This window comes from Pelodiscus sinensis, chromosome 6, assembly GCF_052426305.1.
Source record: "Pelodiscus sinensis isolate ZL-2025 chromosome 6, ASM5242630v1, whole genome shotgun sequence".
Lineage (NCBI taxonomy): Eukaryota > Metazoa > Chordata > Testudines > Trionychidae > Pelodiscus > Pelodiscus sinensis.
This window is the reverse complement of record NC_143057.1, coordinates 108,227,620-108,250,872: the sequence shown is the minus strand read 5'-3', so window position 1 is coordinate 108,250,872 and position 23,253 is coordinate 108,227,620. Positions and strand designations below refer to the sequence as shown.

At 43.1% G+C, this 23,253-nt stretch overlaps 1 protein-coding gene across 8 annotated transcripts in view; it reads left to right on the top strand.

The window, feature by feature from the left end:
• RAI14 (retinoic acid induced 14) overlaps positions 1-23,253 on the top strand; it is a 132,816-nt gene that overhangs the window by 10,441 nt on the left and 99,122 nt on the right. For 7 of the 8 annotated variants that reach the window (XM_006116511.5, XM_006116509.5, XM_006116510.5 and 4 more), the window contains one exon: positions 14,873-14,951. In XM_006116511.5, the coding sequence (XP_006116573.2) occupies positions 14,916-14,951 (36 nt within the window). In that variant the 5' untranslated portion in view covers positions 14,873-14,915. Of the gene's footprint in view, positions 1-14,872; positions 14,952-22,660; positions 23,215-23,253 lie in introns of those variants that run through there. The other variant, XM_075932560.2, reaches the window with a different exon arrangement.

Below are 23,253 nucleotides of genomic sequence, written 5' to 3'. Positions count from 1 at the left end.
CTTACCAAAATCCTCCTTCCTGAAATCCATTGTCTCTATTTTGCTGTTCTCCCTTCTACCCTTCCTTAGAATTGTGAACTCTATGATTTCATGATCACTTTCACCCAAGCTGCCTCCCACTTTCAAATTCTCAACCAGTTGAGATGAAGTTCACAGAATGCCTTCCATGCTCCTATCTGAACAAATAGGTTATTCAACACATCTCTGTTGGTTACGTCCCTTGCTCTTGATTGGGCACTGTTGTTTTGTCTGGTCACTCTTAAATCTAGCATAAGACTGGCCATACTGGGTCAGACCAAAGGTCCATCTAGTCCAAAAGCCTATCTTCCAACAGTGACCAATGCCATGTGCCCCAGAGGGATTGAACAGAACAGGCAATCATCAAGGGATCCATCCTCTGTTGCTCATTTCCAGCTTCTGGCAAATGGATAACTAGGAGGAACCTAGATCTTCTGAGTCTGCCCTGTTTGCTGTCTATTAGGCTACACTGTCTCTCATAATATTTTTAATATGATAAGCCACAGTTTCACTTATGTAATCCTTTCCTTTTTATGATTTGTAATTAGTTGCCTCAGTCCAAATCCAGGCCTTGCTGTGTAAAGTGCTGTACAAACACATTGCTAGAAACCCATTTGGTTTCTAAAGCTGAGATTAAAATAATTTAAATCATTACACTTACTCATGCCCTTTCTCAGTTACCGTGGCTTTACATTTTTTGGCCTTTAAAAAAATTCAGCTGGTTCTGCATTGAAAGATCTGTCCAGACAGGCGAGTTTGACTAGACACGGGGTAAAATGTGAGTCTAATGAATAAATGACTAAACTCCAATTATCTTCAGTGAAGTCAGAATTTCACCTAGAGTGCTATCAGTTGCACAACATAAACTGAAGAAAGGTCTTGTTTTCTTCTTTTGTATAATTCTTACTAGTTACAATAATTGGGTAGCACTAAGGCCTTGTGTGTTCACACAACTTCTAGTTTTAATTTAAATTTTTTTAGCTAACTCATTCACCTAGCACAGAACCCTTTGTGGACACACTTAAATTGGTTTGCGTTAGTCTTCTACAGCATTTATGAAGGGGTGGCTTACTTGGCTCAACTGAATCAACTTAAAACAGATTTTAAACTGTTGCATGTTATGGACAAGATTTAAGAGTAGAGGGTTGACACAAGCACTTGCCTTGTTTGTTTTGTGCCGGTGTAGCTGTACTGCTGTAGCTATCATTGCAAACTGGGCTAAACTGCATCTGTGTACAAGCCAATGTTTTCACCAGTGCATTGCATTCCCACTGGAGGCTTGCACTCGTACAACTATATCCTTGTGCTACATCTGTGCAAAAAATGAAAGGTCTGAGAGTGTCTTATTAGTTCAGCTGTGTTGGCTTCCATGGAGAGTACTTAAAACTCATTGAATATAGACTAGATTTTTAAATAATAATAGTAACAATAAGTTGACTGTGAAACACAAAATTGAGCATTTGTGGTGAACTTATAAGATGTCCAACCTTGGTTTGTTAGGTCAGGATTTGGAATGACCAAAAGTAAGAAGCCTTTCTTAGCCATGTAAATTGAGTAATGTAATAACTCCAGAACCATGTTCCGCCCCTGCAGAGAAGAGCCAGAATTGTTAGATCTTAGCAAAGGAAGAGGATCTGGCACTGTAGTATGCTTGCTCCTTCCTTTGAACTCTGTAAGTAGCGGGGGGCTCTGGCTGTAGTTCTGGCTGGATTTTCCCTTTCCCCATACCCAAGGGGCACAGTAACATGAAAGTCTATTGCCCCCTCCTTGTAGTCAATGTGGTTTCACTCTTGTAACCCCTTTTTGCCCCCGAAGAGATGTTTGAAGGCAGGGATGGGCAACCTAGGCTGGGTAGTGAGCTGCATGAATGGCCCTTCTTCACTTCTGTGGGCTGAAAGATTGTCATAACCAAGACAGTCTCCCAAATTAGGATAGTAATAGAAATAAAGCCATGTTAATCTGGTGTAGCTGAAGCAAAATGCAGGACTATGTAGCACTTTAAAGACTAACAAGATGGTTTATTAGATGATTAGCTTTCGTGGGCCAGACCCACTTCCTCAGATCAAAATCAAAACCCCTTCTAAGCTGGCTCCCTGTGAGTACCAGCTCCTGCCTGTCTGTCCCCTTCCTAGCCATCTCTATATCAGAGGCAGCAGCATTGGGTGGGGCAGGGCAGGTCACTATGCAGGAGCCAGTGCTTAAAGCCGGCTCTCCGCATGCACAAACTCCCATCTCCTGTCTCTCCCGTGTCCTCACACAGGAAGCAGCATCCGGGGGAGGCGGGGAAGGGGGGCACTGCATGTAACAATGAGGGTTAACCAATGAACCCAGGCTCATCGCTTAACTGTGTACACGTTCACATCCCTAGTGCAGATTGAACCATTACAGCACTTTGATGGGATGCAGAGGGAACATTGCATACACCAGTGACTGTGAGAGGCAGATCAGCACATACCTCACTTCATGTACTCTTTAAGTGTGTGCCACTTTACTAAAACCAGTAGGAAAAAACTGTGTGGATCCTAAGCCAGCAGAATTTGGGAGCACTGTGCATGGGCCACAGTTAAACAATGTCAGCTGGCAGTTTGATGGCAAGAGGCTTCAGTAGGGATGGTCCATGTCAGGGGTGAATCCCCTGAGGTAGCTATGGATTAAAGAGGATTTGTGGATGTAGGGGGCTGATCCTCAGCCTGTCCTGTAAGGGGAGAAAACACAGCCCTTCTCTGTGTACCACATGAGGATGAAAATGAAAAACTTGGTGGAATGACACTTACTGGTGGGTGGATAACTGCAGCAAAATAATTACAAAAATGCTTGTAGGTTTTAAGCACCTCAGTGGAAAGAGGATTTTTTTTTATTAACGCAAAGATTATAGCTGGGGAAAATGCGATACAGTGAAGAATTTTAGAAAGCTCTCCAGGGGAAAAGCTTTCCAATAATGGGATGTATTTAAGTGGTAAAAATCTCCCAAGGGAAATGGAGTGCCCCATTGCTTAACCCATCTAAAAGCAGAGGTGACAAAGCCAGAGAACAAAGGAGATAATCCTAAACAGGCAGAGGGTGGGACTAGGTCACCAAAGGTCTCCGCTGTGGCTGGTGTGTATGATTTTGTTTAAAGTAGGGATTAGCTGTGTACAAATCATTCATTCCCTGTCTTGAGTAGCCCTTGAGTCACACAGTGAATTCCTCAGTGAGGTTTTCATAGTCAGTAAAGATAGATTAACCAAGACAACAAGAATTGTCTTTCAAGGTGTATGAAATTTTAAACCTTTTTTCCTGTTGCCTTTTTAATTGATGTAAGCAGGAAGATGGTGTATTTAAGATGGAAAAACTGAGTCACGCTGATACACTCATGACACAGTAATCCTTTCCATTGTTTGGCAGATGACGTACAGTTCTCTGTCATAGACTGGGGAAAAATGATGTGGAATGTGGTGTAAATCGCAAGATATTTAGTAGAATGGGAAGTGCTTGGGTATCTTTTGGTATGGTGCCAGCTTGTATGGTGTTTAATAAAAAAAAAAAAAAGAGGCAGGTAAGAGGATACCCATGGTAAGAAAGCGGTCTAGATGGGGTTTTTCATGCAAAACCCCCTTTTTCAAAAGAACCCTGTAAACCTCATTTTTTGAGAAATAAAGGTTCTTTCAAAAAAGGGGGGGATTGTGCAAAAACCTCCACGTAGACTGCTTTTTTTCTCAAAAAAAACCTCTTCCAAAAAAGGGATTGGAATTTGCATATCTTTTCAGAAGCTGAGGGTAGTCTAGACATGCCCTCTGAGATGGACAGTAGAATAGCTAATAGCTGTTCAAGTGTCTGTGGCTAATTAACAGAGTGACACTAGCTGACAGAAGAGTTTGTTCTTGGGAATGAGAGCTGAATTTGTGACCTAGGAGGAAAACTCACATCTGAACAGTGAAGCATTATTGGGGAAGAGAAAATCCTTGCATGGTGTTCAGTATTCAGGATCTTCATGGGATCTCTGGCTCTTCTCCTTTCTTGGTTTATAGCAAGGGTTGGCAGTAATTTTTGCAGGGGGGCCACTTTGCATGTGGTCATGGGCTGGCTCTACCCAGGAAGGGATGGGCCTCGGGTGGAAGGGGTGGGGCTGTGAACTAGCCTCTCCCCAGAGTTCCCTGGGGCCAGAGGCTTTGAATTAAAAACACAGCAAAGGATTCATGGCTCCTGGTCCCACCACTACTGCATTTCCTTGCAGCTGCCCATGGTTATCGAAAGCAGCCAGATGCAGTCTGTGGGCCAAATCAAAGTGTTAGACGGGCTGGATCTGACCTCCAGGCCGCATCTTGCCCAGCCCTGGGTTATAGCCATGGTGTCCGACACGCTAGCCACTAATCACATTTGGCTATTTGGCTTGAACAGTGTGGCTATTTGGCTGGTTGAGTGTGGCTAGTGCGTTATAGTGGCTATTGCTTCAGAAGAGCTTGGCTTATAGAAAGCTCTGCTTGAAGTAGGGAGAGAGTGATGTTGGAAAGGCAGGACTGGTTGAGGTTGTGAGTGCCATTTTGGTCATGTTGGAAAAGGTTTATCAGATACAAAGGTTTTGTAGCCTTTCCAAAGGGTGTGCTACCTTTTGTATTAATCTAGTCTCCATCCCCTCAACTGAGAATGAATTCTCTGATTAGTATTGTGCTGTGTGAGGAATGTAATAAACTGGATACAAATATCCAGTTTATTGTGCTGTTGGAGAGGGACAGTGAACTGAATGTGACAATAAAACTTGTATCTTCTACTTTACAGAAATATTCTGATGTTTCTCTCCAATATTTAACCCTTTTGATGTTAGATATTCAGGTCAATGAGCCTTATCAGAGAGTCATTTTCGTGTCGCAAATAGAGCAATGCAGTATGTCCTAAGGTCATTTGAGTGTTGCTTCGGTGGATTCAAGGGGCATACAAAGGAATTCATTATAATGTCTTAAGGACCTTACCCTGATTCTAATATAATATAATGGGAGGAAAATATAAGCCACAAGTGGCTATTTGCTTTGTTGTGTAATTAATGGGAGTACTTTCCTTAGTAGCTGTTTAAACCATAATACACAATTGTATGAATTTTAGATTCAAACATGTTGCATATAGGAAATATTGGGGCTTCAGATTACTGTTGTCCTACTGCACCTGATTATAACATTGTGGAATCTCTCTGACAGTGAACCCTTGCTGGGATTTTAGGATGTATTGCTAAAAGTTAATAATGATGATAAACTGAAGGGACTGCAGATCAAATATAGTGCATTTAATTGAAGCTAACAATCCAGTGCTTTTAATTTGTCCTTTTCATGTGTGTTCTTTTTTTTTAAACTGTATCCTTTGGTATATATGGTTGTGACAATTTTCTTCCACTATTTGATCTGAGGAAGTGGGTCTGGCCCACGAAAGCTCATCATCTAATAAACCATTTTGTTAGTCTTTAAAGTGCTACATAGACCTGTATTTTGTTTCAGCTACACCAGACTAACACGGCTACATTTCTATCACTATTTAACTAGATACAAATTGATAGCTTTTAATGAGATACAAATTGACAGTATTCAATATTTATTATTGCAGCTACTCTATAATGGGTGCTACGCACTATTTGATAAATGGACTGGAAAAATGATCTTTAATACTTCTGTATTGCCTGCTGAAAATGCTGTTTTGAAAGGTCTTGGAGTGGTGCTTATTTGTGAATTTCAGTGTATGTGCCTGCATTTTGTACTATATTACTATTGTACATTAGAGGAATTAATGCTTTATCTCTGGGCTGATTTAGGGTGCTGACCTCTTTTATGCTCATTCAAAAAGTTACTCCCTATGAGAATGTAGACCTTAGAGCAGGGGTCAGCACCCTATGGCTCAGTAGGGAGCCAGATATGGCTTTTTTGCAGCTCAAGCTCAACCTCGCTTTCCCCTCCCCACACACACACACACAGTAGGGAGCTCACACTGCTGCTCCAGCCTTGCAGCCCCTCCCCCACAAGTTTGGAGAACCTGCAGAGGCGGGGGAGAGAGCCCCGACCCTCCCTTCTGAATCCAGCTCATGGGGAAGAAGTGGAGCCAGAAGCAGAACTGCTGCTTCCCTTCTCCCCTCCCTCAGCAGTGGGAACATCAGTGCTGCCTGGAGGCTTTCCCTGCAGTTCCCATTGGCTGGATTCCGAAAGCTATGCCTGGGAGCAAGTAGCGTGAAAGCAAGTAAAGAGCCTCCCACCATCCTTAGCTGAGACCCCGCAGCCCCAACTTCCTCCCTCACCTCCCCAAGCAGAGACCCTGCATCCCTAGCCTGCACCTGGCCCCTCCCATCCCGGCCACACACCCTATCCCCAGCCTGCTCCTGGACCTTAATCTTGCTCCTGCACTCTCCCTCCTGGCCAGATTCTGCACCCTCCTTCCCACTCCGCCCGGCCAGACATCCTACTCCCAACCTAGTCCAGCATCCTCCTTCCCAACCAGACCTCGCTCCTCATCTCCTAACCTCCCCCCCCCTTCCCAGATCCTGCACCCTCGTCCCTATCCCACTTACTGGCAGCTCTTCCCCACATACTGACCCCTCATTTTTGGCCCCATCCCAGAGTGTAGGGGAGGGCCCTCACAAAATCCTAGAACCCAGAAGAGTTAATCTGGCCTGAGGCCTTAGTCGTCTCCTCACCCCCACCCCGCCACCCTGGGGCTGGAGCACCAGGGGAGTGAGGGTTGGGGGTTGGTTTTTGCTTCTCACTTGTGTGGTCCTCAACTAATTTTTTTTTCTGTGGGTCATTGGTCTCCAACCCAAAAATGGTTCCCCATTCCTGCCATAAATAAAGACAATATTGACACTTTGTGTTGGACATATTTTACTTTTATTTAAAATGAAGCCTGGCCAATAAGGCCCCAATTGGGGACCAGCCCCCATGTGGCCTCAGTGTCCTGTGCCAGGTCCCAGTCCTGGTGCAGGCCCTGCAGTCCGGCCCCCATCTAGCCATAGGAAGAGCTGATGGCGGCCCCCCTCTTTCTGTGGCATGGGTAGGAGTGGAGACCACGATCCGGCTGTGGTGATCCTGTCCTGGCCCCTCATTCAACTACTGCTGCCCAGCCACAGCTAGGGTTGCCAGGTGTCTGGTTTTGAACCAGACAGTCCAGTATTTGAGCTTTCTGTTCGGGAAACAAATTGAGAAAATGTCTGGTATTTTCTAAATAAGATGTAATGTAGATTGTGATATAATGTCAAGTGTGTCCAGTATTTTTGTTGAAACCATCTGGCAACCCTAAGTACAGCAGGCCAGCCTCGACCAATTAACATAATCCAGCACCCCCCATATCCCCAAACTCTACCCCCACCCCAGCAGCAGCAGCAGAAGTCCCATTAAATAAAATCTGAGAGTACGATGTTTCATGTATGCTATTATTAATCATGTCAATGATCAATAATATTAAGTTGTATATTTTCAGTCATGCAATTGGGCATTCTTATATGGCTCTCTTTTGACCACTTGTTTTGAATTTTGATGTGGTTTGGCTTTTTGGTTTGAAAAATGTGTTGACCCCTGCCTTAGAGCAAGCAAAAAGCCAGTTGTTGTTTTACAGGCTATTGCCCCTCTATTAGTAAGGGATCATGAGCATTGTGATGCACAATTTCTAATCTTAATGTTTGTTTCTAGTTATCTTTGATCAAAATATTAGAGTATGTGGGTCATGAACAACAGTAAGCCTGGAAATTTTTGGAGGTTGGTTTGTTTGGTTTTTGTTTTTGGTATATTGCCAAAAATTATCCTGCTGTGGATTTCTATAATGCCACAAGTATATAAAGTGCACATACTGTAAGCAAGATATGATTTTGATTCATCTTGTGGGCAGAAAAAAATTAGCTGTAAGGTGGCCTCCAACAGAAAGTGCCAACAATTTTCTAAAAATTAAAAGTTTTTTGATGACAGCTGCTAATTGGAATGTACAAAGAATCCTGCCTTGGCCTTGTTCTGCAGACACTTTGCATACTCAGGAATTTCCACAGTGGATCTCACCAGTAGTCCATCTAGTCGCATATCCCATCTTCAGCAATATTGTGTCTTCTAGGGGTGTTTAAAATGCATTTAATTAAGTAGTTGTGTAAATGCTCCTGCCTGCCACGCTGCTGCCTCTATCAGAGCTGGCTCCTTGTGCATACCAGAGCCTGTATGTAATCATGAACCTTAACCCATGAGCCCAGGCTCATCATTGGTTAACAGTGTACACAATTACACTTTCATATCCCTAGTGTCTCACCTGCTTCAGATGTGTCGGAGAACCCCCTCCCCCGCCTAAAACAAAAAAAAAACCCAACCTGTGGCAGACACTTGTATAATAGTGTTCCCAGAGGGAAATACTTTGTTTCTGGGTGGCGGTGGTGTTGGCATTATTCCTGCTTTGTTATTTTTCTGTCCTGAGGCATGAACTCTTGTTTCTAGTCCTTTTAAAGTTATTTTAAACTATTGTAATCCAAGGTAACTAAACATATCCACAACCAGATTGTCTTAAATTTTTGCTGGTTTCATTGATATTTTGTGATATATTCTAGAGGATTTTAAATAAAGGGAAATATCAGTACGTCAGTTTTAAAAGTGATAATCTGCAGAGAGCTTTTAAAATATTGGGCTTCTACCACCTTCTCCATCTCCACCACTGGTTTTTTTCTGCTTCGAGGCAAAAGGAAAGCTTGATATGTGAAGTGATCTTGGGGGTTTACTGTTTTGTTTTACCTTGGAAATATCAGGAATGTCAAGGTAGTTACTTTGTTTTTTCTGGAGGACCTTTAGGAAGACTCAGATATTCACTGTGAGTTTGGACTCTTTTATTGGAGGGGTGAGTTGCTTGATCTTCACAGAAGATGCCTTACTCCATAGTTATAGTCAATCAAGTTAAATGGCTTTGGAAAAAATAAAAAATAGTTCTTACCCTTTACAATACAAAATCCCTTCCCTATAAAATTGCTTGATTTTCATTCTCGTGGATCCTGCCCATTAATTTGCCATCATCTTAGTGTCCCCCTACCTAGCTAGCACCTGTAAAATAAAATGAAGCTTTTTATTTTTTCCAAAACCTTCAGGACTCCTGTGTCTGTCATAAAGTGCAAAAAGTGTGTGTGTGTGTGTGTGTGTGTGTGTGTGTGTGTGTGTGTGTGTGGCAAAATGCAGGACAATGTAGCACTTTAAAGACTATCAAGATGGTTTATTAGATGATGAGCTTTTGTGGGCCAGACCCACTTCCTCAGAAAATAGTGGAAAAAAATAGTCACAACCATATATACCAAAGGATACAATTTAAAAAAAATGAACACATATGAAAAGGACAAATCACATTTCAGAACAGGAAGGGGATGCGGGGGGGGGGGGGAGAGGAAGGAAGGTAGGTAAGTGTCTGTGAATTGATGATATTAGAGGTGGGGAGAGTGGGATGTTTGTGAGTTAATGGTATTAGAGGTGATAATTGGGGAAGCTATCTTGGTAATGGATAAAATAGCTTGAGTGTTTGTTCATTCCTTTTTGGAGAGTGTCGAATTTTAACATGAATGACAGTTCAGAGGATTCCCTTTCAAGTGCAGATGTAAAAGGTCTTTGTAGCAGAATGTGTGTGTGTGAATTCCTTTGTTGTTCCACCTCTCTAGAGGTCACTTTACACATTTGTTTCTTTTGGGTTTCATTAATTGTCCTTTGTTCTTGTACTAAAATTGAATCAGTGTTTTGCCTGCAGAACAACTACCTGATCATGCCAGAGTCCTTTAATTAGGTTTGGTGTTTCTTTAACTTTCCACAGAAAGGTATTTGTTTTGGAGGAAGGAGAGGAATTGGACCATGTAAAGACCTATACTTGGCATGTATGTGAGGTATTTTGGGAAGCTTATTCATATGGTTTTTATATCTTGATGAGAACTGTTTTGCATAAAGATCTGGTGTGGTGATTAAAGACTTCTAGTAGCTGTGCTTAGTTCTAAAGGATGGTTTGTAGTATAGTGTATGTCAGGCATGTCAAACTCGAAGTCTACCGAGGGCCACACAAACGAAAACTGATAGCTTTCAGGGCCACAAGGCCATTCCCAATTTGTCAAGCTCCCCCCCCCCCCCCCCCAAAGTACTTTGTCAGAAAGTCATAGTTATTTATTACATTATGTTTTAGCTAAGGACTGTTTATAGCACAAAGCTAACAGTGGAAAAAAAACTACCTTTTTAAAAAAACAACACTCCATGTATTTTAAATTTAACACTACTACCCTATTGTATCTTGTGAGGTTTTTAAACTTAAACTGAACTGAGAAGTAAATTAGCACAGTTGTTTCACTCCAGCTTGTTCTCTGCTATGGTTTCCTCAATTTTTTTTTTAACTTAAGAGGATTATGGGTTTTTTTTTTTAAATTCTAAAAATTCAGTTCTGTCCCAAACAATAAGGGAGAGACTCATATCTCAGAATAATTGCTTCAGCCTGGTAAACAATAGCCTTTGAATTTTCTTTAAAGAAACGCAGTGTCTATAGTTAAGTCTATAGAGCAGAAAATGAAATAAGGATAGGTAAAATGTAAGATAGATATCAGGTATGCAAAGTGGGAATTGATGAGCAAAGAGCCAAAACATTACAAAAATATTTGTTTCTAAGAAGCAGGAAGTCTATGAAAGACAATGTTGAGTCTGCTAGACTAGCAGAGAATAAACAGAAAGTTGAAGGAGAATTAAAGACATTGCAAAGAAGCTAAGTAATTCCTTTCCACAGAAACTGTTCCTCAACTTCTGTGGATGTATTTAAGATGGGGTGCTAGAACAAAGTGACAAATCTAAGAGCAGCAGGTGCAGCTGAAATGATTCATGTGTTTGGAAGAAATTTCAGAATGAACGAGGTGAGCTACTAATGAAGTTAAGCAATCTCATAAAAATAAATTCTTTCCTAGAGACCTGGAGAGTGGCGAATATTGTTTTTATCTTAAAAGCCCTAGGAATGGATCTTGGAATTACAAAAAAGTGCATGGTCTTGAATACCAGGACCGATGATTGAAACCCTATTTTAAAAACAATTATTAACACTCTGAAAAATGTGAAAAGGGACTCATAGACTCATAGACTTTAAGGTCAGAAGGGACCATTATGATCATCTAATCTGACCCCCTGCACAGTGCAGGCCACAGAATCTCACCCACCCCTCTTAGAATAATCCTCTCACCTATGTCTCAGATATTGAAGCCTTCAAATACTTTGAAGGCCCCAAGATGCAGAGAATCCTCCAGCTGTGATCTGTGCCCCATGCTACAGAGGAGGGCGAAAAACCTCCAGGGTCTCTGCCAATCTACCCTGGAGGAAAATTCCTTCCCGACCCCAAATATGGCGATCAGCTAAACCCTGAGCATGTGGGCAAGACTCGCCAGCCAGACACCCAGAAAATTCTCTATAGTAACTCTTATCATCCCTCCATTGACCTATTTCCCACTGATAACGAATGGTCAATTAGTTACCAAGATCATGTTCTCAAACCATCCCCTTATCCTAGAACTGGCAGAGACATCAGAAGGTCATCAAGTCCAGCCCCCTGCTTAAGGCAGGACCAATCCCATCTAAATCAACCCGGCCAGGGCTTTGTCAAGCTGGGACTTAAACACCTCTAGGGATGGAGACTCCACTACTTCCCTAGGTAACCCATTCCAGTGCTTCACTACCCTCCTAGTGAAATAGTTTTTCCTAATATCCAACCTGGACCTCTCCCACCATAACTTGAGACCGTTGCTCCTTGTTCTGCCATCTGTCACTAGATGCAATTAGCATAGCTGCTGCAAAGACAGACAGACCCAATTTTCCTGTCCTTTTGACCAGCTTCACACGCAAAAAAAGAACATTTGCTCAATGCGTAATAGATGTTAAAAGGGGAAGAGGGAGAGTGAAATCCATAAGGAAAGGATTTCACTGAATTCATAAGGAAAGGAAATAACACCGAAAGTATTGTAATGCCATTACAAAGATTAATGGGTCACCTTTGCCTGGCTTCAATGAATAGCTTTTTACATTTACTTAAATGACGACAAATTTAAAATTGATAAAAGGAAACTTTTTTTTACCCAATTCATCTGTGGAACTCACTGCCATTAAATAGCAGTAAGGTCATTTTTTTTTTTTTTTAAGGATAAAGGCTTATTGATAATGAGAACATCTAAAATACCATAGGTAGGATGAACAACAGATTAAAACCGATTCATGTTTCAGGTTATAAGCCAGCCAAAAAATGATGGGAGTGAAGAAACAACATTCCTTATCCAGGGATAACTGTTCACTGTAGTTTCTTGTGGACATATGTGAACACACTCCCACCCCATCCTGTGACACATCTTTTATTGGCCACTTTTGTAGCTAGACTACTGGACTAGACTAGAGGCTCCCATTGGCTGATTTGGCAATGCCTACATTAGAAGGAAATTGATAAATATTAACACAGGATATATGAAAATTAAACTGGGAACCACAACTCAGGCCCTTTCATATGTCTATATTACGGTACTCTTGATTCCATTCCATTCAGTAGGAAAAAAACTGTATGCTATCATATTTGAGAAACCGTATGCGACATCATCCAAATAACACTTAATTGTATATTTGTAAAAGAGGAAGAGCTGTGGTCCAGTGCCTCCCCTCTTCCCCAGAGCCAGGCACTCCCAACTCTCCCCCCCCACCCCCCAACCTAATGCCTCCCCCAGAGCAAAGGATTTTCAGCCCCCTCCTAACCTAATGCCTCTCCCAGAAGCAGGCACTCCTCAACCTAAAGCCTGGGTTCTGGAGCCACCATTGTTGCGTTGCCGCCGCAACACTTCCTTAGGCCCTGGGTCAGCGTGAGCACAGCAACCAGCTGTGATCAGGCTCTTGGTGGCTGCAGAGTGGCTGGCTGGCTGGCTGTGAGCATGTTCTGGAGGGAGGGGGGAGCATGCACAGAGTGGCTGGCCGGTTGTAAGCACGTGCTGGGGGCGGGCCATGCACAGAGCAGCCCAGCTGGGCTGTGCGCAGAGCTGCCAGGCCAGCCTTGAGTACTGTAGTTGCTGTGGCGCCCTGTGCAGAGTGGCCAACCAGCGTGGCCTGCACTTGGCCACATGATCTGAGCGGCCAGTGGGCTGCACTTCAGTCTTTCTCAAAATGTACTGGCGGGCCGCAAAAAACTTCAATGGGCCACATGCAGGCCTCCAGATGCCAGTTTGACATGCCTGGTGAATGTGGTGCTGGTTTTGTTCTTCTTCTTCTTTTTTTTTTCTTTTCTTTTCTTGATTTCCCACAAATATGCCATGTTCCTGCAGTGTAACTGTTGATAAATTATGATACCATTTTGAAAGACTACATTTCAGTGTCTATTAAATCTTAATTTGTACAATAGTGTGGTCATCTTAACATTTGTGATGAAAGAATACTTTTTTCTTTATCAAACTGAAGTCTAGAGTTCCTGAAAATTACATGAAATTTCACAGTGAACCTAGGGGATCTATTGAAATTAGAGGAGGGAAGTATGTTCATAGCTATTAATTTTTACTATACTCTGAATTTCAGTAAGGATTCTTTTCTTTCTTCTTTCTTCTAAGTTAGAGGGGGAAATTTCTAGAAAGGAACAGAACATTGCAGATGAATATGCTTTTTTGTTACAGTGTTCCTTCAGTAGGAGCTTGCGTGATAGCTAAAACTCCAAAAATACATGGATCGACTATTCTGTAAATACAATCATACTTTGTTAGTTTTCAACAGATGTTGAATTGTTCTAAATTTGTTATTTGTGTGATTTTGTTCATTCAAGGAGTTTGTTAATCTTTCTCCCAACAACTATTGTCTTCCTATTAAGTTTGTTTTTCATGTGTGTAACAAACTATTACTAGAGATGTGTGTACAGTCCTTCTCTGTGTATTTGAAAGTGATGGACAATGCTTCCGACATCATACTGCAGTGTGTTCCAGGGTTGGGTGCAGGAATTTTAATTTAATGAATTTGCATACTTCCCTACTGTTACTTCTCCCTATCTCCCATTACAAGCAATTGCTTTGATAATAACACTAAAATAAGATTTTAGGCTCATACGAATATTATTTGTAATGTCCGTGGTTCTCTATAGGCAAGATATTACTATAGGTTGAACATCCACGATAGACTAGAGAGCTCCAGCCACAGAAGTTGCCAGTGCTGGCGGCTAGGAGTTCAGCCAGTCTGGCAGCAGGCATCCTGCAGGGGCAAGTGACTTGGGGGCAGGAAGCCAGTTAGGAGATGAGTCCCACTGACCCTGAAGTAGCTGCTGGTTGGGGATGTGGAGCCCTGACAGCTGGGATGGAGCTCTGCTGGCCCGGGGCAGGAAGCCCCAGCAGCAGGGGACATGGAGGAGCCGCCATCCGGGGTCAGGCAGCCCCTGCGTCTGAGAGTGCAGCTCCATCGTCCGGGCGCAGGGAGTCCCTGTGGCCAGTGGTGCAGAGTCTCTGCCAGTCAGAGCAGGGCTGCAGCCCTGAGTGGAGCTCTGCCAGCAGAGCAGGGGTGGGGCACTGGCTGAGCCAGAAGGGGAATCTCAGGACTGCCTGAAGCTTGACCTCCCCTGGTCTGGCACACTCCCTTTTTCGGGACCACTCAGGTCCCGAAATACAAATTTAACAAATAACAGCTAAAGATTGTTTCATACTATTGCTCTGCAGAAATTTGGACAGTGTTGGGCTTGTGCTACTTAAATGTCAGAAAACTATAAAATGCTGTTGATTTTAAGGAAGCTGCGTGTTGAAAAATAAGCCATAATCGATACTGCTTGCTTTTTTTTTTTTTTTTTGGTAGATCAAACATCCATTTTAAAAAATGTAATAACATCCTAGAGACCCTATGTGGTTGGTAACTAGTTATAAACTTATTTTCCTTTCTCTTTTGCCTAGGTGTTAAAAACAACTCAGATTTGGAAGACTGAATGGGATAAACATGAAGAGCCTGAAAGCAAAGTTCAGAAAGAGTGATGTAAGTACTCTAGGACTCCCTCTGGCTATATTGTTTTGTATTGTGGAAACAGTCCCTAACTCCCAACTTGATAAGGCTGTAAGTTAATCAACTACAGAGAACAGAAGCATTTTCCAAACACTAATATATCAGGAGAGTACAGTTGGTTTCTACACTGTTTCTGTTATGGAGTATAATTCTCAGTTACACAGGCTAATCAGAATTGGCCACATCCCTCACTTGTGACATTAGCTGGCTTATGTGAAAATCTGCATGCATACGGGGTCCATCAGTCTTCTACCAGACTGTGGTCTTTCACAAATCTTGACTTGTACCTGGAGCTTAATTTAATCCTATTCATGGTATTAATATCAAATAATGTTTTTATTTAGGCATTTGTTCCATTATCACTGTGTTATTGGACCACTTAACACACAAACCTGTGTTCCAACTTAAACAGGGTGACAAGATCCACAACCTCATACAGGTATATGTGACTATACTATGACTATCCTGGCAGGGGGTTTTAGAGCCCTGCCTAGAGCTGAAGGTCTGGGGTTCAAGGATGAGTAGATTCATGCTTTCATATAGGAACACAGATGGTGAAGTTCTCCAGGAAAAACCCTAGGAAGAGCTGCAATTGGAGAGAAAGCTTAGGCTGAGTTTCCTATTCTGTTTGTTACCACTAAGATTACCAAGGGAGGAGTACATTTGACCTAATACCGTGTGTTGATTTCTTTTGGAGCTGGGGGAATGCCAGCGATTACACAATCACTCAGTATGCCTGGTCACTATTCACTGCATACTTATGCAGCAAGTGGTTGTGGCATTTTGTGGTGTGCAGAATGTATGTCCATGCTTGCGTGTAGGAAATCTTAGTTGTTTTGTGGTGCACATTCTGTGGCATGGCAGCAATTTTGTCTTTCATCTGTATGACAAAATGTTATCTGTCTCTTGATATGTATGCTGTATGTTTGACCTTTTTTCGTATTTTGGGTGGAACTTGTAACAAATATAAAGGGAAAGCAGCATATTTCTTCTATATAGTAAAGTTTCAGAGCTGTATTAAGTCAATATTTAGCTGTAAACTTTTGAAGGAACAACAATCACACTTTGTTCAGAGTTATGAAAGTTTTGGTGTTATGACAATCTCCATTCCAGAGGCATTCATAACTGACTTTATACTGTCGCTCTGAACAAGGAGGAAAAGCCAGTGTGATGTGAACAGCCAAGTTCTCTGCAGACCACAGCTTGAGACTATCTGAGCTAACAGTAATATTCATTGCAAGCAACTGCTGTGCTGATTTGGTATGTGAACATTGCTAGGAGTCTTACTCACTAAGATGAGGGGATGCTATGCTTCATTGAGCTTTTGAAACAGACTGAACAATATAAACTTGTATAAAGAGACTTTTGTGATGCGGTGAGGGTTTTGTTAGTCTGAGACAGAGGTTATGTCTACAGTGCCCAAGTTACAGCCTGCCCATGCTTTATTGCCAGAGTGAGAGAGAGCGCGAGCACTTTTGGCAATTTAAAAACAAAAACCCTAGAGCCACAGGTATGAATGTGTGGCATGCATAACGTTACTGGATATCAGTGTAGATAGTCCATTATTTGGTGTAAAGCAGTTTACACAGGGTTTCCTTTTCTCCCTCTCTAGACAATCCACTCTCGTCTATCAACAAAACTGAGCAGAGGAAGAAAGTTAAAATGCCAGGTTCCTTAGCACTGATTGTTATCAAGCTGTGCAGTGTAGCAGCTGTTGCCACCGATTCCCATGAAAGCTTTTAGGACTGTCAGGATGTGAACTTAATCTTAGATTGGGGCTTTTGAAGACAGAAACTGTACTTTAAGAGCATAACTTCATATGGCCAATAGGAGCTGTTGTAAACTTTCATGTGAGATAAAGGAGACAAATTACTTTTTTTCAGGGTAGGGATTAGGGATGTTCACTAGTGTGTATTTGTGTAAATGTGACAGCTGGACTTATAACTGCTAAAATACCAGAGGTGGAGAATCTTTTTTGGTCTGGGGACCGCTAACACACACACAAATCAGTCAGGGACCGCAAAAAATGAGGAAAACAAAAGAAAACAACCCCTTCTCTCTCACATTCCCCTCACATATCAGAGCTTAGGGGGGCCTAGGCTAGTAGATTTTGTGAGCCACCCTATACTCTGGGGCGAGGCCAAAAATGAGTTCAATGTGTGAGGGGGCTGCCAGGAAGTGGGCTTGGATGTGGGGTCTGGGCAGGAGTGAGTGTGTGGGAGTGAGTTGAGGGCTGGTGTGTCTGGGAGGATAGTAGGGTGCAGGAGCAGAATGGGGATGCAGGATCTGGGTGGGAAGGGGAGCTGCAGTGCTGGAGCACCAGCTCCCCAATGCTGGGGGGGAGAGCCCTGAGCCTTTGGGGCTGGATCCAGGGAAGCCGGGCACCTCATTTGGTCCCCGGCCACTGGTTTCCCACTCCTGGGTTACACGTTTACACGTGGGAAGGCAGGCAAGAGCACAGGCTGCAAGCACCAGCTCCCATCTTCTCCTCTTCTCTCCCCCCCCCCCCCCAGCTGCCTCTTATAAAGAGGCAGTAGGGCAGGGGGCTCTGCGGGAGCCTGTACATGCAGAGAGCTAGCTTAAAATGTGTCTCTTGTTCCCACAGAGCTGCCAATTTCCTCCCCCCCCCCTTCTTTCCCTGCAGCTGCCTCTGATACAGAGGCAGCAGCATGGGGGCGGCAGCTCCAGAATCCAAGCCATTATGCACAGGGAGATGGCTTCCCACATGTACCAACACCCTCCTGCCCCCCTCACTGCCTGAGCAGCTGCCTTTCTGTCCGAGGCAGTGGCAGGGGACAGGCGGCACGCATGGGGAGCCAGCTCAAAAGCAGGCACTGCCCCCAGATGCACGGCGCATGCACGGCCCATCTACAGCCGCTGGCGCGCAACCCCGGGCCTGCCCCCGGGGTGCACAGCACATGCATGGCTCAGCTACGGCCGCTGGCGCGCAGCCCGGGGCCTGCCCCTAGAGCACACGGCACAAGCACGGCCCAGTCCAGCCCGGCTGTTGCTGCTGGCGTGCGCGCTGGGCTATGTAGAGCCCTGCAGCTGTGGGGGAAAGGGGTTGCTGGCCAGTCTCACGGGGATGCGGGCAGGCTGGTGCTGCGGGAGCTGGGCGCGCAGCACCTGATGGTAGCACGCCCCTTACAGCTGCCATCAGGTGCCCCCCATCAGTTGGCGCCCTGGGCGGCTGCCCGGCTCGCCCATGCTTCCATCCGGCCCTGGGTGCAGGTAGCCATTAGGATTAGCCAATAAGCACACTCTTATTGATTTATTGTGTGAACGACTGCAAACTAACATCCCTAGTAGGGATAAACAAAATGGCTAAGTCCTTATCCATAGTTTATGAGTAGATTAATCCCATAATCTGATATTGTATTCTCTGTCTTGTTGCATAAATCAAAATACACTAGCCTAAGTCTGGCGTGAATTGGAGACATGAAGAGATACAGTGGCAGGACATGAGCATCAAGAAACAAAGCCTATAAACCTTTGTAATGGAGTGTGAGTAGGCTAGCATAATAGTGGTTCCAGGTAATTTCACCTGTGGCCAAAAAAAATCTGTGCACCATTCTAGTGTGCCTGGAGTTTTGAATGGTGGTTCACAGGTGGAATGTCCATGGTTTGGGACCAGTGTGCACATGCTGTATGCTCTACATTGGGATCTCTAATTCTGCATAGGCTGGTTCTGAGTCCAGAGAATTAAGGAGGAGCTGCAGGATATACAATTAAATTAATCTAGTACAGTAGTTCTAATGCTCCACAGCAGTGTCATGAAGAGTTTGCAGCTGTCATGCCTACCTATAGGCTGGGTAATGGGGAGGCAAATGTCATTGAGGAGCCTCTGGCCATTATCTTTGAAAAGTTGTAGAGATTAGGAGAGATCCCAGATGATTGGGAAAAGACCAGTGTAGTGCCCATCTTTAAGAAAGGGAAGAAGGACAATCCAGGGAACTATAGGCCGGTCAGTTGTACCTCGGTCCCTGGATAAATCATGGAGGAGATCCTCAAGGAATCCATTTTAAAGCACTTGGGAGAGGGGAAGGTGATCAAGAGTAGTCAGCATGGATTCATGATGGGCAAGTCGTGCCTGATCAATCCGATTAGCTTCTATGATGAGGTCACTGACTCTGTGGATATGGGGAAGTCAGTGGATGCGATATACCTTGACTTTAGCAAGGCTTTTGATATGGTCTCCCACAATATTCTTGCCAGCAAGTTAAGGGAATGTGGATTGGATACATGGACTGTAAGATGGATAGAAAGCTGGCTGGAAGGTCGGGCCCAGCGGGTAATGATCAACAACTCGATGTCAGGATGGCGGTTGGTATCTAGCGGAGTGCCCCAAGGTTTGGTTCTGGGACCGGTTTTGTTCAACATCTTTATTAATGACTTGGATGAAGGGATGGATTGCACCCTCAGCAAGCTTGCGGATGACATTAAGCTAGGAGGAGAGGTAGATACACTGGAGGGCAGGGATAGAGTCCAGAGTGACTTAGACAAATTGGAGGGTTGGGCCACACAATGATTATAAATTACAACAATTTAAAAATAGGGGCTATTACACTATTAAAATGTTGCTGTTTTAATTAAAACTCACCTTTTTTACTTGAGTGGGCCTTTAAGAATGGGCCACATTCAACATTACTTTGTAGACTATTGCTGGAGGGCTCTGGATCGTAAACATTACTATGAATTGGCTCTTTATAAATAGCTCAGATTGTTAGATCCCTCAGATTACCTCCCAGAGAATTTAGGGGATCACAGGAACACGTTTTTCTTTAAAAAAACAAAAAAACACACCTCTTTAAAAATGTAACTGTTTTTCTTTTTTTCCCTAGTCAAAGTTATAATTACGCTAAAAGTATGCACTGAAAACTTGGAAAAGAATTCACACCCCCATCCCTATGTTCTATTTCCTTTTTTCTTTAGATATAATTCAGGGTGTATTTGTCTGCTTGTACCAAGTATATTATTGCAGAAAGTTAAATTTCAGTACTGAACTTTCTCCAGTTGTGTTTATGACTGTGTGCATGCCAAAGCTTAACTTCTTTCTTTCAGGTATGTTTTGAATCAAGAAAATTTTAAGATAGGCCAATGTGAATTTAGTGCTCCTCCCCATTTGTGGTACCCCAAATAAACAGATTCTGGGGTTCATGCCACCCTGATCCCCAGTAATTTGCCAATTAAACAAATCCTTGGCTCAGGGGCATGCAGGATGCTCTCAGCTTCCCATCAGTCCTTTTCCCATCAAGGAAACTGGCAGTGACTCCAGCTTCTGTACTCTTCTTAAAGAAGCAGAGCCAAGTGCCATGCTCTTACATGGCAGCAGGAGCCACACTTCTTCTATCTCCTCTCTTGAGAGAAGAAAACCAGCTTAGAAACTGCTTACCTTTTCCATTTCCTCCATAAAAAGAGCTTGTAACTCACTCACCTGGGCCCTTCTTAGCTCACTCACCTGGGTAAAAGTTGTACTCTCCCTTTGGAAGCAGGCAATTAAGTTTTCCAAATCTCTACGGTTTGTGGTGTAGAACTTGTTCTTCTCTAGACTGTCACATGCCAGCTTCTCCCATCTGGTGTCGTCACTTCCTGGTAACATGGGATGTTATGGGTGTCCTTCAGTACTTAAGTTATCCCTGACACTAGCGTACTCTTTCAGCTATGAGTTGGGAAACTGAGCTGCCAGGGGAGACCACACAAACATGTAGGTTTTTGCTCTGTGTGTGTGTGTCGGGAGGGGGAGGAGGATAGGTTTTAGGACATCACTCTGATATTTGACACTACCAGCATTTAAAATAACAGTTTCACTCTGATTTATGCAGCTGCCAGGATCAACTACAAAAGCAACTTTCCCTCTCTTGGTATGCACACCTCCTCATCAACTGTTGGGAATGGGCCACATCCACCTTGACTGAATTACCCTACTTGGTAGGGTAACTCCCTTCTTTTCATGTGCTAGTATATTTATGCCTGCCTCTGTAATTTCCACTCCAACGCATCTAAAGCTTATGCCCAAATAAATCTGTTAGCCTTTAAGGTGCCACAGCATTCCTCAGTTTTTGCATATATAGACTAACACGGAAAGCCTTCTGATACTTGGGAAGTAGGAAGCTCTCAGAAGAACAGGGCAGGCTTTCCTAAGTCTCAATAGGAAGCGCTTTCAGTGTTTTGGGAGTTTAGTGATGAATCTTGTGAGCTATTTGCTTCCTTACAGGCCTTCATAAACCTTTATCTGAATTGCTTTTTTCTCTAATAAGGACACAGATTTACTGTGTGTTTTGGCTTCAGTAGAAATTTAACTAAGTCCTTTCTTGGTTCATTCTGAGTAGGAACTGACTTGCACTGCAAATGTGAACAAGTGGGGGAAGTTAGTTCCTATCAAAGGCACAATTTCAATTTGTAGCGTAGGATGAAAAATAAAAATGTCTGACTTTCTTCCTATCTAAGACTTCAGCTGGATTTCCATATGATATCAGAATTGATGATCTACTGGAATTTTATGATCTTGTTGCAGGGAAGTGTAGAGTACAGCTGTGTAGTAATGTGGGTGTATTTATAATGGAGGTGGGGGAAACCCAGCACCGAGTAGACCAGCAACAGTATATTAAAGTGTGCCTGTAACCAAGGGCTTGTCTATACAAGGGAGTTAATTGGCATATAATGAGCTATGGTGAGAATTTAAAACACTCTTACTACTCAGCGCTAACTCCTCATATGAACACTCACCTTGTCTTTCTATGATGGGCAGCAGTACAAAATCTGAAGAAATAGATGGATTCAAAAGAAGCAGGATGTTAAATTGGCTGGTATGTTTTAACCCATGCTAAATAAAAATACAAAGAGTAAACCACATAAAGGATTTTAAAAAGCCCTTTGACTGGTAAAATGTTTAAAATTACTAATTTGTTAGTAACAGGAAAGTAATTTTTTGTTATGTAAAAACATGATTTCTGAGCCTGTCTCTCTTTTGAATTAGAGATGTGAAGGACTAGTCAACTAGTCACTTTGCCCCACCACTTCCCCTCCGCATTGCTGCTTTTTCTGATAGAGGCAGTAAGGGGGAGGAGGCAGAGGAGGAGATACTTCAAAGCAGCAGCACCGCATGGAGCCTGGGGCCAGATCCTGGGCTCCATGTGTAGCTGCCCCTTTGAAACATCGCATGCAGCCCGGGGCCAGCTAGGGTGTCCCCAGGCTGCACCCGGCATTTCAAAGCGGCAGCGCTGCATGGAGCCTGGATCAGCTGGGGACTCCCCTGCTGACCCAGGGCTCTGTGCGGCGCTGCCACTTTGAAACGCCACCACGTGGAGCCTGACACCCTAGGACTGTTGCCACACTTCAAAGGCACAAGCACCCTATCATCTATTCAATTAGTCACTCACAATTTAACATCCCTATTCTGAATTTTAAAGCAAAGTTCAAAGGCACGAGTTTAACTTTTTTTTGCAACCTTTCCAATGTATCACTTATTAGGTTATCCCTAAAACGAATTAAATGCAGTATTAAACAAGTTTTTAAAATAATAGTAATAAATTAGCTATTTTTACCTTGCTGCATTGTATCTTTTATGTAAATAGAAACCTCCTTCTAAGTATTGCTCTTTTTTATTATTCAGTAACATTTTTTTTTTAAATATTTCTGCTTGACAACTTTTGTGATCTGGACAAAGAACAAAAGGAATGGATTTATTTTAAAAGTGACTGGTTCAATCTGGAAAACAACATGAACTAGCAAAGACATTTTGGAGAGGTTAGGTTTTGTTTGTACCCAGAACAAAAGGCATTCTTATGAACAGATTCTGTGACATTAATTACAGAACAAAGTGTGGCTTATTTTATCAGATATTCAGGTTCCCCTGCTTTGTAGTTTATGGGTGTGTGAGAACAATGCAGGCTGAATTTCATTGTTTTGTATGCAAGGAAAGCTCAAATGTGAGCTCTGACCAGTTTGGTAAGGTTTTAATTTTTATTTCCTTGTCAAAGGCCTAGTTCCCAAGGAACTGCTGAAACTTAGACTGGGAGGCAAGCAGTATCCCAGCTGAGCCCAGAATTCAAGAGGCAGATGGATGGCATAAAGCTGTGTTTTGCTTCCTGTTCCCTATAAACTGTACTACTTAAGCAGTATCTTCTGCTGTGAACAGCTCAGAACCTGGTATAAAAAGCATAAACTGTTCAGAAAATGATGGCTTAGATACCCTCCTTCCCACCCCAACTCTCCAGGGAATGCTTTATGTTCATTGGTGAGTAGAATTTTCATACTCGATTTCAGAGCACATTTT